At 36.8% G+C, this 12,435-nt stretch overlaps 2 protein-coding genes across 2 annotated transcripts; one reads left to right on the forward strand and one right to left on the reverse strand.

The window, feature by feature from the left end:
• The first annotated feature begins 623 nt into the window (after positions 1 to 623).
• Positions 624 to 1,951, forward strand: LOC122047156. Its single transcript, XM_042608255.1, has one exon. The coding sequence runs from the start codon at positions 717 to 719 to the stop codon at positions 1,752 to 1,754; it is 1,038 nt and encodes a 345-aa protein (XP_042464189.1). The 5' UTR covers positions 624 to 716; the 3' UTR covers positions 1,755 to 1,951.
• Positions 1,952 to 2,626: 675 nt separating this feature from the next.
• Positions 2,627 to 11,175, reverse strand: LOC122047154 (U6 small nuclear RNA (adenine-(43)-N(6))-methyltransferase-like). Its single transcript, XM_042608252.1, has 8 exons — positions 10,714 to 11,175; positions 4,844 to 5,049; positions 4,304 to 4,718; positions 4,018 to 4,225; positions 3,312 to 3,419; positions 3,132 to 3,206; positions 2,983 to 3,052; positions 2,627 to 2,835 (listed from the first exon to the last, which is right to left on the reverse strand). The coding sequence occupies exons 1-8, from the start codon at positions 10,953 to 10,955 to the stop codon at positions 2,759 to 2,761; spliced, it is 1,401 nt and encodes a 466-aa protein (XP_042464186.1). The 5' UTR covers positions 10,956 to 11,175; the 3' UTR covers positions 2,627 to 2,758.
• Between the last annotated feature and the right edge of the window lie 1,260 nt (positions 11,176 to 12,435).

Genomic DNA, 12,435 nt, shown 5'->3' on the forward strand with positions numbered 1-12,435 from the left:
TTTATTAATTGAGAAAAATTAGAAGGGCTCTTTTATTTTTAAATTGTAAGAACATCCCTTTTGATTTTTTTTTAATTAAAAGGATATCCATCCAACTCACCCTCCTCATAACTTACATAAGTATATTGTTAGATCGGCTTTTTATAGATTGATTATAAATATAAATCCTAAATCGATCGAGTAGTTATGTGAATATGGCTGAAACAACTCTTATAATATAAATATTATTGAAAAAAAAAGCCTGTATCGACTATAATTTTATAATTAATACATCGTGAATACTGTTAAACAGAATAATCAATTTGATTACAGTTATGAATAAGTTATTAAATGAATTCACAATTTAAATTTGAAATTATCTATTAAAAATTTAAATAAATAGAATACTATATTTGAGGATAACCTAATAATTTTATAGGGACACTATTAAGATAGAACATCTTTGATTTAAAAAATAAATTAAAAGACTATCATGATATTTTATTTAGTTTTTGTACGCTCATTAATTAGTTGAGGAAATTATTTTAATAATAAAATAAAATTATATTATTAAAAAAATAAGAAAAATCTGTAAATACTATTTTAAAAAATAATCCCAAATTCTATTTAACCATTAACCAATCAAGGAAAACAACTCAACCTCCTTGTTTCCACAAACACCACTCTGTTTCCAACTCCCCCTCCTCCTCCTCCTCCGCCGCCGCCGGCCGGCCACCATGCACTTCAACATCTCCGACATCGGCAAGTCCGTCGCCAACCTCAGCAAGTCCGTTGTCGACACCGCCACCTCTGCCACCAGGAACGCCTCCGACGCCGTCTCGCACCTCGTCGACGGCAGGAAGCAGCTCGCGGAGGAGAGGAATGACCTCCGGTCCCTCCTCGAATCATCCGGCGACGCCTTTCCCGGCTCCGACTTCCGACCCTCCGACCGCAAGATGTGGATGTCGGAGCTCGGTCCCGACCGCCTCCGCATCAACCAAATCGTTTGGCCGGGAACCCACGACTCCGCCACCAACGGGATTGGCGTCCCCCTCGTCACCCGCCCCTTCGCCGAGTGCCAAACCCTTTCTATCTACGACCAGCTCGCCGCCGGCGCCCGCGCCCTCGACGTCCGCGTCGAACAGAGCCGCCACGTGGCACACGGAATTATAAAATCCTACTCCGTCGACGTCATCCTCGACGACTTGAAGAAGTTCCTGGCGGAGACCGAGGCGGAGGTGGTGCTCCTTGAGATCCGAACCGAGTTCGGCCACGAGGACCCGCCGGAATTCGAGAACTACCTGGTGGATCAGCTCGGCGACGTGCTGATCCCCCACGACGAGGCGGTGTTCGGGAAGACAATCGCCGAGGTGCTCCCCGGCCGGGTAATCTGCGTGTGGAAGCCGCGGAAGTCGCCGGCGCCGGCGGCGGGGAGCAAGCTGTGGGGCGCAGGGTACCTGAGGGACAACTGGATCGACTCCTTCCAGCCGAAGACCAAGTTCGACAGCAACATGAAGCACCTGTCGGAGCAGCCGCCGGTGACGGAGAGGCGGTACTTTTACCGGGTAGAGAACACGGTGACCCCGAACGCAGAGAACCCGGTGGTGAAGATGGTGGACGACGAGATCATGCCGTACGCAAGGCTGTTCGTGTCGCAGGCGTTCGCCGGCGGCGTGGCCAACCGGCTGCAGGTGTACTCCACCGACTTCATCGACGGCGACTTCGTTGACCTGTGTGCCGGCGTCACGCACGCGCGGCTGGAAGGGCAAGCCTAATTGGATTGAGCCACAAATAAATATTGTCATTAATTAGTAGTTAATTAAATTATTTAATCTTATTGCCATGTTTTATTTAATTTGGGTTTGCTTAGCAAAATTATGGCTTAATTATTAGCAGGAAGTGATTGTGAACACAGTGGGGATAAGATGTACCTTATCATCGAAATAAAGAGTTTTTTTTTAAAAAAAAATAATGATAGTTTTGTTAATATATCTTTATTTATTAGAAATTTTATCAAGAATGATTGACCTAAAATTATAACGTGACCATATTTTATAACTAATTTTGAGAAATTATTAATTGTACAACCATAAACAAGTCACATGATGGTGATGATGCTCAACCCAACTCAAGGGGGGAAAAAAACAAGAATGGCGTGTGATGATGAGTGTCGACATGAATTGCCAAATGAAATGGACAACTAGCATAATTGCCACCACATAATTAAATAAAAATTGATAGAGAGATAAGAATGGATGCCATTTGATCTTCACATTATTTGAAGAAGAAAAACAAATTAATTGGTTGCAATTTATGATACCCATTGATGTATTTTAAACTTATCTCATATTTCTAGCAAGCATTAATTAATTGGTGGGTCCATCTCAAATGTTGAAGTTAGGTGTGCATTAGCACAATTTGCCAAGAATTTTAAATCCCCAAAAAAATAATTTTTCAAAAATATCATACAGAATTTTGATTTGTTTTATAACCCTCATTGTTCCAAAGCCCTATTAATTTTTTTATTTTTCTTATACTAAGTATCGAGTCAGACGAAGGTTTCCTACAAAACCACATCATTTGATTGATTTATTTTTGATCATTTACTTGAGAATGATCTAGATTATATCAAAATCAGTTGGTGAAATTACTAAACACAATAAGATTAAATCTGGGAGTATGAGCTCTAAAACGAGCTCTAAACAACACAGCAAAGCTCAATTTATGTCGCAAAACCATAAATAGATTGATAGATAGAGCACCAAGGTTTCTGTTACTCCTAATTCAGCCTAGACTTGTTGACGAAATCATTTTTCAAAGAATCCTCCAACCGCGAAAATAAAGAAGAAAACATTCCTGAAAAAGGCAGATCAAAGCAAGAATTTAAGGTTCATACCCAACATCACTAACTTTAGTTCCTCTAACATAGTGTTTTGTAGCAAATTAGGGATCTAAGGACACAATCATACTTGAATCAGTAATGCAGTCAAGAAAAACATGTACCTGAAAGTGGATCATTCTTTTGCATAAGTGATCCCCTGACTAGTAGTGTTCCGGGAGTTTGCTCAAAGACCTATGAGAAGAAGCATTAGATCATACACCGTCACAAAATTTTTTCCTAGTGTTGATTCCACTTGAGCCGAAAAAATTACCGAGACATGAAATGACAGATTGCATGAAGATGTTGGGTCATTTGATGCATCTGATGGGGGCAAAATGGAATCAACCTGATCATTTGATACTGTGAATTGTGAAAAACGTTGCGCGATAGAAATGTTGAAAGCAAATGATATTGATAACATGGACAAAAAATATGGAAATTATGATATTACTTTGACAGAAAATGATGAAACATCCAATTTACAAGCAGCGCCGCCAGCCAGGTAAAAGGACTCCACAGCCTTCAATATCTGGAATGCCCCAAGCTGACGTGGGAGACCCTGTAGTAGGAAATAGTAAGAAGCTTTCGAAAAAACAAGAGATAAGAAAAAAGGTAAAGAAAAGGTGAACGAACATAACGATAGCATACAGAAGCAAATAGTAGTTGCTGGAATACACACACTCGCTAACATAATTCTCCCACTAAGCATTACCTCATTGAGGAACACATAGATTCCAACTCTAAAAGAAAGTGACGGGACAGTAAAGCATTGTACTTGGCATGATCAAAAGGATGAACCACACAAAGCAAAGAGGATGGGGAGGATAAACCATAGGTTTGCACAAAGGAGGGGATGGCTAGTATAGTGAAGAATACTGATGGCCAAAGGAAATCGTATAGAGGAATTGTTATTAGACTAGTTGTGTTGTAATTCTATGAAGCATTCAAATAGTTCGTTAAAAATTTCTATGAATAAGAACAGAAACCAATTTGACAATGTGATGATTTTCATATTATCATGGGCAAAACCCATAGTCCTTACAAGCTTCTAAATCATTATAGCTATCTTACTTCAGATAAGTATTTATTCATTTCATGAGTTAAGACTTTGTTATGTACTATATTTGCTTCAATCATAGTCTGCTTTATGTACAAACCTGGAGTGTAAAGGAATGATGGCTCTTTATTGGTGTATTTAATATAATGGAATTTTTCTTTGGAGCTACAAATGACCATGCAAGACCCCATCTAGCAGTTTGACCTTGAACAAATTCAGTAGTCTTTACTATAGAGACCCCAATCTCTCGAAGCTTTGAGATCAATACTTTCAAATTTGCCTTTCTCCCAACCATTGATGTGAACCATCTATGATAAAAATAAAGAAATATTAAGTTATTTCCACTATGTGCCAAAAAACACGACATTAGTGCATAGGGATGTTACCGGAAGGAGTTCTTTAGCACAACACTATCACTGATGATGCGCATAATAAAAGCTTGCTCTCCACCAGGATAAACCATCTCTGCCATTGTTCCTCCACATGAAGTTTTTGGGTTCAGTCCTGCTTCGTCAATGCTCTCAAAAAATGGAGGATTGCACATGCAGAAATCAAATTTCTCATCCACCTTGACCACGCCTAAAAGCACTTGAGCTTCAGGGTGGCATTCTACATTCTGCTTCAGTTTCAAAGATTCTCTATTAGAAAGCTCCATGCCTCCTTCAATGTTCTCTTCAGCTTTAGAAACATCTTCAATGGAACATAAAGTATTATTGGCATTTCTGATCTCAATCAGTTCTGATAGGTGGGGATTGCTCTCAACATTTTTAGCAGCCCATTCTAAAGCCACATCAGTCACATCTACAACCAAAGTCGAGCAAGAACTTTTTTTACCATGCTGCATATTCAAGGATCAAAAACTTATCAAATATAAATACATTGAAATATGATCTAGAGATGTAGAATTCCGAAACCTGCAAACCCACCTGATCCAACAAAACCCCAACCAAACAGGGATGCACCAAGGAGAGGATATATGCAATTTGCACCAGTACCAATATCAAAACCCATTACTTTCTTATCAGAGAAATTCAATGAGGGGATAAGTTCAGAGGATAGTAAATCTTCAATCCAATGGATATAGTTTGATCGATTTGGCACAGTAGGGCAAAGCTGACCATCAGGAATCCACCTGCAAGTGTTGGATATAAAATGTTTCATTTTCCAAGTGAAAATTTTCAAGTTACTTCACCAATCTCTATTTTCTTTTATAGATTAATCAACTATCCAGACTTCTTACCTGAAGCGCTAACATGTATTTTGTCCACTATGTTGCATGTTTTAAAATTTATTAAATCTCATGGATGCTGATTCATCTATTGAGAAACCATGACTATAGGTGCTTACAACATTGATTGAAAGTGCTTCTAAAGAATCCAATTCACTCTAGAAATACTACCTGTTTTGTAATATATGATTTTACAATTTAGGAGTAAATCACCTAACACATAATTCGGTTATTAGTTGAATTTGTACCAGTAGAGTATTTCTACTATTTTATGTGACGCATTAAAACTACATAACTGAAAAACTGAACAAGGACATGGTAAAATTAGGAAGAAAGAACTTCAGAACACCACTTACTTTTTCAGGAAATAAGTAGACATAAGAAAATTCCATTGAACAATAATCGTAATTGTTGAGTAGTTAAAAAGCATACATAAAAGTTAATGCTCTTGTACCAAGTGTTATTTCTATTCAAACCTTGTCAAAGATCTAACCTTTGAGTACAAATCACATAAGAATGGAGAAATATGGAAAAAAATTTAAAAAAAATGCATACTGAATAATATTAAAAGACACACTAGAAATTGATAGGAACCCAAGTCCTATCACGTGGAAAATCGAAAAAAAAACGAGAAGGGGGTAGGGTGATCACTTCGAGGGGATTGGCTTAAGTGGAATTGATAACCAAAAGAAATTAAATTTCCAAAGATTACAACGTCTCTTTAAATAAGCATGTAAAAATACCTTTTCAAGAGAAAAAATCTAACTTATCTAAAAGAAAAATAAACTTATCTTAAAAAAGGAAATAAAACTTAAATCCATTAAAGGATCTTATCATTCCACTACACTTCAAAATAACCTTGTCCTCAAGGTTGTTTGGCAATAAACTCTAGAAATTTTTCTTGAATTGTATCATATAACTCCCATGTTGCATCAATGATAGATAAGTTGTCCCACTGAATTAATAGTTCAATCATCGTTTGATTGTTCTTCTTCACAAATCTTCTTTCTAAAATAGCATAAGGTTGAAACTTAACCTCACCATCAGAATTCACTTCAGGAAGATGTAAATTTGTCGCCTAATTTCTTCTTTAAATAAGATACATGAAATATAGGGTCTATTTTAGAATCTTGTGGAAGCTCCAGGCGATAAGCAATAGGTCCAATACGCTCTATCACTTTATAAGGGCCATAAAATTTTGGTGACAACTTTATAGAGGTTGAAGAACGAATTGAAACCTACTTGTATGGTTGAAGTCTTAGAAAAACCCAATCTCCTACTGCAAATTCTCTTTCTGAACGATGCTTGTCTGCCAATTACTTCATTCTTGCTTGTGCATTGGATAAGTTGTTTTCCAAAAGTTGCAATATTTGGTCCTACGTAGGTTTTGGTTGACTTATTGCACATTTGTTGATCCATGTGTGTATGAGCTAATCGATGGTGGTACACATCCATAAACGACCTCAAATGGGGTAATCTTAGTAGCTGAGTGGTAGGTCGTATTGTACCACTATTCTGCCCATGAAAGCCAAGGAACCCACTCCTTTGGTCTATCACTAGTTAAGTAGCGTGAATAATTCTCTAAACATCGACCAACCACCTCTATTTGTCCATCTGACTATGGATGGTAGGATGTGTTAAAATTAAGTTTAGTGTCTTGCAATTGAAATAATTCTTTCTAAAATTTACTTGTAAATACCGAATCTCTATACAATAGGTCTTGTAACCCATGTAGTTTGATTATATGGTCAACAAATGCTTGAGCGACACGGGTAATTGTGTAAGGATGTGATAACAAACAAAAATGAGCATATTTTGTGAGACGATCAACGACTACCATGATAGTGGTTTGTCCTTGTGACATGGGTAACCCATCTATGGAATCCATGGAAATGTTTGTCCCTATTTATTCGGGTATGGGAAGGGGTTGAAGAAGACCTGGTTTTGCTACATTTACTCTTTTGTTTCTTTGGCACACATCACATTCAGCAACAAAGTTTTTGACATCTTTTTTCATTCCTTTCCCATATAAAGCTCTTGAAATCCGTTTATACATATGTAGGAAGCCAGAATGCCCTACAATTGGTGAAGAATGAAATTCCTCTAATATTACTCTCTTTTTCGACTGAGTTTGTTGGAGAGATGATTTTTTCTTTATATTGTAAAATTACTCCATCCCAAGAATAGTGGGGTTCTAACAATGAATTTTGTAGTATGCTCTGAATGAGAGCTTGTGCCGCTGAGTTTTCCTTTAGCTCTCTTTTTATGTTGTCAAGGTTCTTGCAAGTTATTAAAGATATAGCAGCGAACTCCATTTGGTTAGGATAGCGAGATAAAGCATCAACTACTATATTTTCCGTTCCTTTCTTGTAAACGATTTCATAAGCATATCCCAAGAGCCTCTTGATCCATTTTTGTTTATCCATATTAGAGATACATTGATCCAAGATAAATTTAAGGCTCTTATTGTCAGTTCGTATTTGAAAGCGTCGGCCAAGAAGATAGGGTCTCCATTTTGTAACATGTATAATAGCCAACATTTCCTTGTCATAAATAGACATCTGTTGATGTAGAGGAGATAACGTCTTGCTAGTAAAAGCTAATGGTTGTCCTTCTTGCATAAGAACTGCTCCGATCCCAACTCCGGATGCGTCGGCTTTAATGACAAATTGCTTATTGAAATTAGGTAGTGCAAGACTAGTGTTGTCATCATAGCCTCTTTTAAATTTTGGAATGCCTTTTCTACTTCGGGACGCCACCTAAATGCATCTTTCTTTAATAAAGATGTTAGTGGAGCACTAATCTTTCCATAATTTTTTACAAATTTATGATAATAACCCCGTGAGACCCGGAAAATCACGTAATGCCTTGATATTCTTTGGGATGAGCCACTCTTTCATAACTTGGACTGTTGAGGGATCAGCAGGTACTCCATTTTGGCTTACAATATAACCAAGGTATTTCACCTTAGTTGTCCTAAAGCTGCACTTAAATCTTTTCACAAAAACAGAATGCTCACGCAAAGGGGTGAGTACTTTACAAAGGTGATGCAAATGATCTTCGAACGATGTACTATAAACAAGAATGCCATCAAAGAAATCAATACAAACTTACGGAGGTAAGGCCTGAAGATATCGTTCATCAAACTTTGGAATGTAGAAAGTGCATTAGTTAAGCCAAAAAGTATGACAAAAAATTCATAATGACCATCATGAGTCCGAAAAACTATTTTTAGAATGTTTGATTGATGGATTCTTATCTAATGGAAGTCTGAGCGAAGATCCAACTTTGAGAAGAATGAGGCACCTCCTAATTCATCAAGTAATTTGTCAATAATGAGGATGGGATACTTGTCATTCATTGTAATTTTATTGAGTGTCCGATAATCCACACACATTCGCCAACTTTTGTCTTTCTTTCGCACAAGCAGTACTGGGGAGGAATATGGATTTACACTTGGGTGAACGATACCAGCTTGAAGCATCTCTTGTACAATCTTCTCAATTTCCTCCTTCTGTATGTAAGGGTAGCGATAAGGCCTAACATTTGCTAGTGCACTCCCTAGAATTAAAGGTATGCGATGTCACATGATGGAGGAAGTCCCTTTGGCTTAGCAAATAATATAGAAAATTTTAAAAGAAGTGCCTCTAATTCTTGTGGAGTATGAGATGTACCTATAGGTTCCTTCTTGATGGAGAGTTGCATGAGAAAAATGGAGCAATCTTTCTTTAATAACCGCTCTACCTGATAACTACTAATTGCTGTGACAGTGTCTTGTTTCTTGCCTCTAATGCAAACTTCTTTTCCTTGATCTTGAAAGCGCATTGTTAACTGAGAGAAATTCCATATTGTGTCACCCTTTGTTCTCAATCATTGTGCTCCAAGTACGACATCACATCTATCTAGGGGTACAAGAAAGAGATTTGTGGTTAATTCATAATTTGGTAAGAAAATTTTAACACTATCGCACTTTCCTGGACTTGTAAGTGATTTTCTATCTACCACCTTGACATCAAATGTAGATGCTTGCTCGAATTTGTGTTTAAGCCTTCTTGCCAAAGTTGAGTTAGAAAATTATTAGTGCTTCCTGAATCTATAAGTATCATGACTAGTTGTTTTTTAATGAATCCTTTTACCTTCATCGTTTGCGGAGTTTGTAGTCCTTCTAAGGCATGAACTGATATTGTCATAGAGTAATCTTCTCTTTCGTCGATAATTTCTTGTACCTTCATTGAAATCATCTTTTTTCTTAGAGTGCTCTATTGGTTCAATCATCAATATCCTCTTTTGCTTGCATTGATGACCACGGTGCCACTTTTCATAGCAATGCTAGCATAATCCCTTTGTCATTCGTTCCTTGATCTCTTCTTTTGTCAATCTACGAGGTGTTGAACAACGCGATGTGTTTTCATAAATTACCTTGTTATTTCTTCTTCCTTCCTCATTGATCTTCTCTTCTTGTAGTCGTGTAAAGGATAAGGTAGCCTTAATGGTGCGGGGTTGATTCATTTTTACTTCTCGCCGTATATCAAGACCAAGTCCCTCAATAAAAGTGTCTAATAATTGCTTTTCTGACCGATCACGAGTTCGGTTAGAGAGTCATTCGAATCGTCCTTAGTACAGTTGTAGTCTATCTAATTTTGGCCAACTCTCCATCAACATTATCATAACCGGAAGGACCAAATTGATTGAGGAACTCTTCTTTGAAATCCTCCCATTTTGGAGGTCCATAGCATGCCTCAAGTCGGTCATACTATTGGATGGCATCGCCTTTGAGGTTTAAAGATGCTAGTTCTACCTTTGCATAACCCAATGTGCTATGGAAGGGAAAATATTTTTCAACCCACCCTTGAAATTCATCCAATCGGAACGTTGTTCTCCCAACGAGGGAGATTGTGCTCTCGATCTACATATGAGTTAGCTCTACGGTCGTATTGTTGTTGTCGAGATTATCAATTTGTTCCCCTTTTTATTAGTATACTTGAGCTGGAATCCTCCTCCAAACGATCCTTCAATTCTTCTACTATTGTGACCAATGATGCTACAGTTTTTTCGAGTTTATCCATTCTTGACTCGTGCTTAGCTTCACATTCTAAAGCCCATTTGTCGTCAGGTTGATATCCTCCTATCATCATGTCGGAATGGATTTTCTTCTCTGGAAGTCAGGTTAAGACCATGCACTTGTTAGTGGATGTGGGCTTGAGGTGTTGAAGAAGTTTATGCTTGATGCTATAGGGCGATGATGAAGTGAACTTGGCTTTGATACCAAGGTAAGGCGATCACTTCGAGGAGATCGACCTCCAATAATCAAGTGGAATTGATTAACCAAAAGAAATTAAATTGCCAAAGATTACAAGGTCTCTTTAAATAAGCACATAAAAATACCTTTTCAAGAGAAAAAGTAACTTATCTAAAAGAAAAATAAACTTATCTTTAAAAAGGAAATAAAACTAAGGATTTATATGAATAGATCTATTTAAGGATCTTATTCTAAAGATAAAGTTTCCAATGATTTATTTGAATAGATCCATTAAAGGATCTTATCAGGAATTGAAAGAAAATTGGTACCAATTCACGCTATGATCATGAGAAAGCAGAACCCGAGTGAGCTCGCGAGTAGCATTAAAGTCAGTCCAGTCGATGGAAGGGCGACCACCAGGACGGGAGGAAGGGAAGACGTAGGGGCGGAACGATGGATAGAGGGAGGCAAGCAGCGCAAAGTCTGGTGGCTTCTCGGAGTACCGATTCCGAGGGTGGATCGTCGGTGGATCAACTCGCCGCCTCTTTTTACTCTGCATCGCTACAAGCATGGTTCGTCAGAAACGGACGTTCCGGGCTTTCCGGCACGGGAACGACATGAGCCGCCTTCCAGTCTTTGAATTTTTTTACTAGGTTTGTCACGCGACAGCTCACGGCAGCGGCGGCGTCTTCTCCGGCTAAAACTCACGGCGGCGTCGCGTGCGGGAGAGGTGAAAAGCAGCGGAGTGGAAGGCGTCGTCGGAATAAAAACTAGGGAATTAATTGAAACCCTAGGTTAATTAGCCAATAAATTCCCCATTTAAATATGATTTCACTAAATTTTAACCAATTATCCTCTAAAAATATTATAGAAAAACAATTTAAAATTCTAAAATTCCTTAAAAAAAATTTATATATTTCAATTTATTTATTTTACATATCATTAACTAACTATTATTATTAATTAAATTACTAAATTCATTCTAATTAAAATGTTAAATGATTAATTCTATTTATTTTCTGTGCGGCTGCAACCGTACGAACTATGTCCCCATCACAGCTGAAGACAGTTAAAGGTAGTCGAAAAAAATTCAACCTTTGCTTAGGATAATCATAATCCTAAACTTATAAATCCAATTTGATGATGATAGGACCTATTATATCACATCATTATCATGTCAAAAATAAAAAATCTACAATTTTTATAAACTTCTTCCTTCAATCATAAACGGTAAACCTAACAAATAATTTTATATTGGACCCACCACATTATTATCTATATTTTCTATTTACTATCTTTATTTAATATTTATTTATATATTATCATAAATATATATTTATAATATACATATTAATTAATTTATTAATAATATATATTAGTTTTATTTAATATTTTTTAATAAATTATTAATTTAATAATTAATATATAATAATTAACTCTATTTGTATATGGTTGACACAATGGGACCCATGTCCACTAACTTTTTATTAAAAATCACGATGAACCCAACATCTAATTTTGGATGCTAGATTCACGAATCCTCAATTTTTATCATACCTGCAATATCATTAGGATTGTAAACAAGTCGAGTCGAGCCAATTTTTGGGGTATTCAAACTTATTTGATAAGATAATCGAGTCGAGCTGAGCCAAGTTTAAAATGAATCAAGCTTTTGAAATGAGTGTTCAAGCTTGGGTTGGTTTATTTTTTATGAGCTTGAGTTTGTTTGAAACTTGGCTTAAGCTTGGTTCATTTAAATGTTATCAAGTTCTCAATTCAAGCTTGGCTTGAGCTTGATTCGTTTAGATGTTATCAAGCTCTCAATTCAAACTTGTTTGATTGTTTGATTGGTTAATAAGATTGATAATTTAAATTTATTTATTTTATTTCATTTTATTATTTATTTAATATATTGAAAAAAATTTTATTAATAAATATGGTTCGTGAATATTTGTTCACGAACGTTGTTCGCGAATATTGTTCACAAATATTAACGAGCTAAACATATATGTGTTCAAACTTGTTTGTTTAATTAATCTAATGTATATTGA

This window comes from Zingiber officinale, chromosome 2B, assembly GCF_018446385.1.
Source record: "Zingiber officinale cultivar Zhangliang chromosome 2B, Zo_v1.1, whole genome shotgun sequence".
Classification (NCBI taxonomy): domain Eukaryota; kingdom Viridiplantae; phylum Streptophyta; class Magnoliopsida; order Zingiberales; family Zingiberaceae; genus Zingiber; species Zingiber officinale.

Bases quoted from the DNA above. Each gene is read 5' to 3' on its own strand.
- LOC122047156 (XM_042608255.1), top strand. From the start codon at position 717: ATGCACTTCAACATCTCCGACATCGGCAAGTCCGTCGCCAACCTCAGC.
- LOC122047154 (XM_042608252.1), bottom strand. From the start codon at position 10,955: ATGCTTGTAGCGATGCAGAGTAAAAAGAGGCGGCGAGTTGATCCACCG. The intron at 4,226-4,303 runs GTAACATCCCTA...TTTTTATCATAG, and splicing joins GTGCTAAAGAACTCCTTCCG to ATGGTTCACATCAATGGTTG. The intron at 3,420-4,017 runs GTTTGTACATAA...TTCCTACTACAG, and splicing joins ATCATTCCTTTACACTCCAG to GGTCTCCCACGTCAGCTTGG.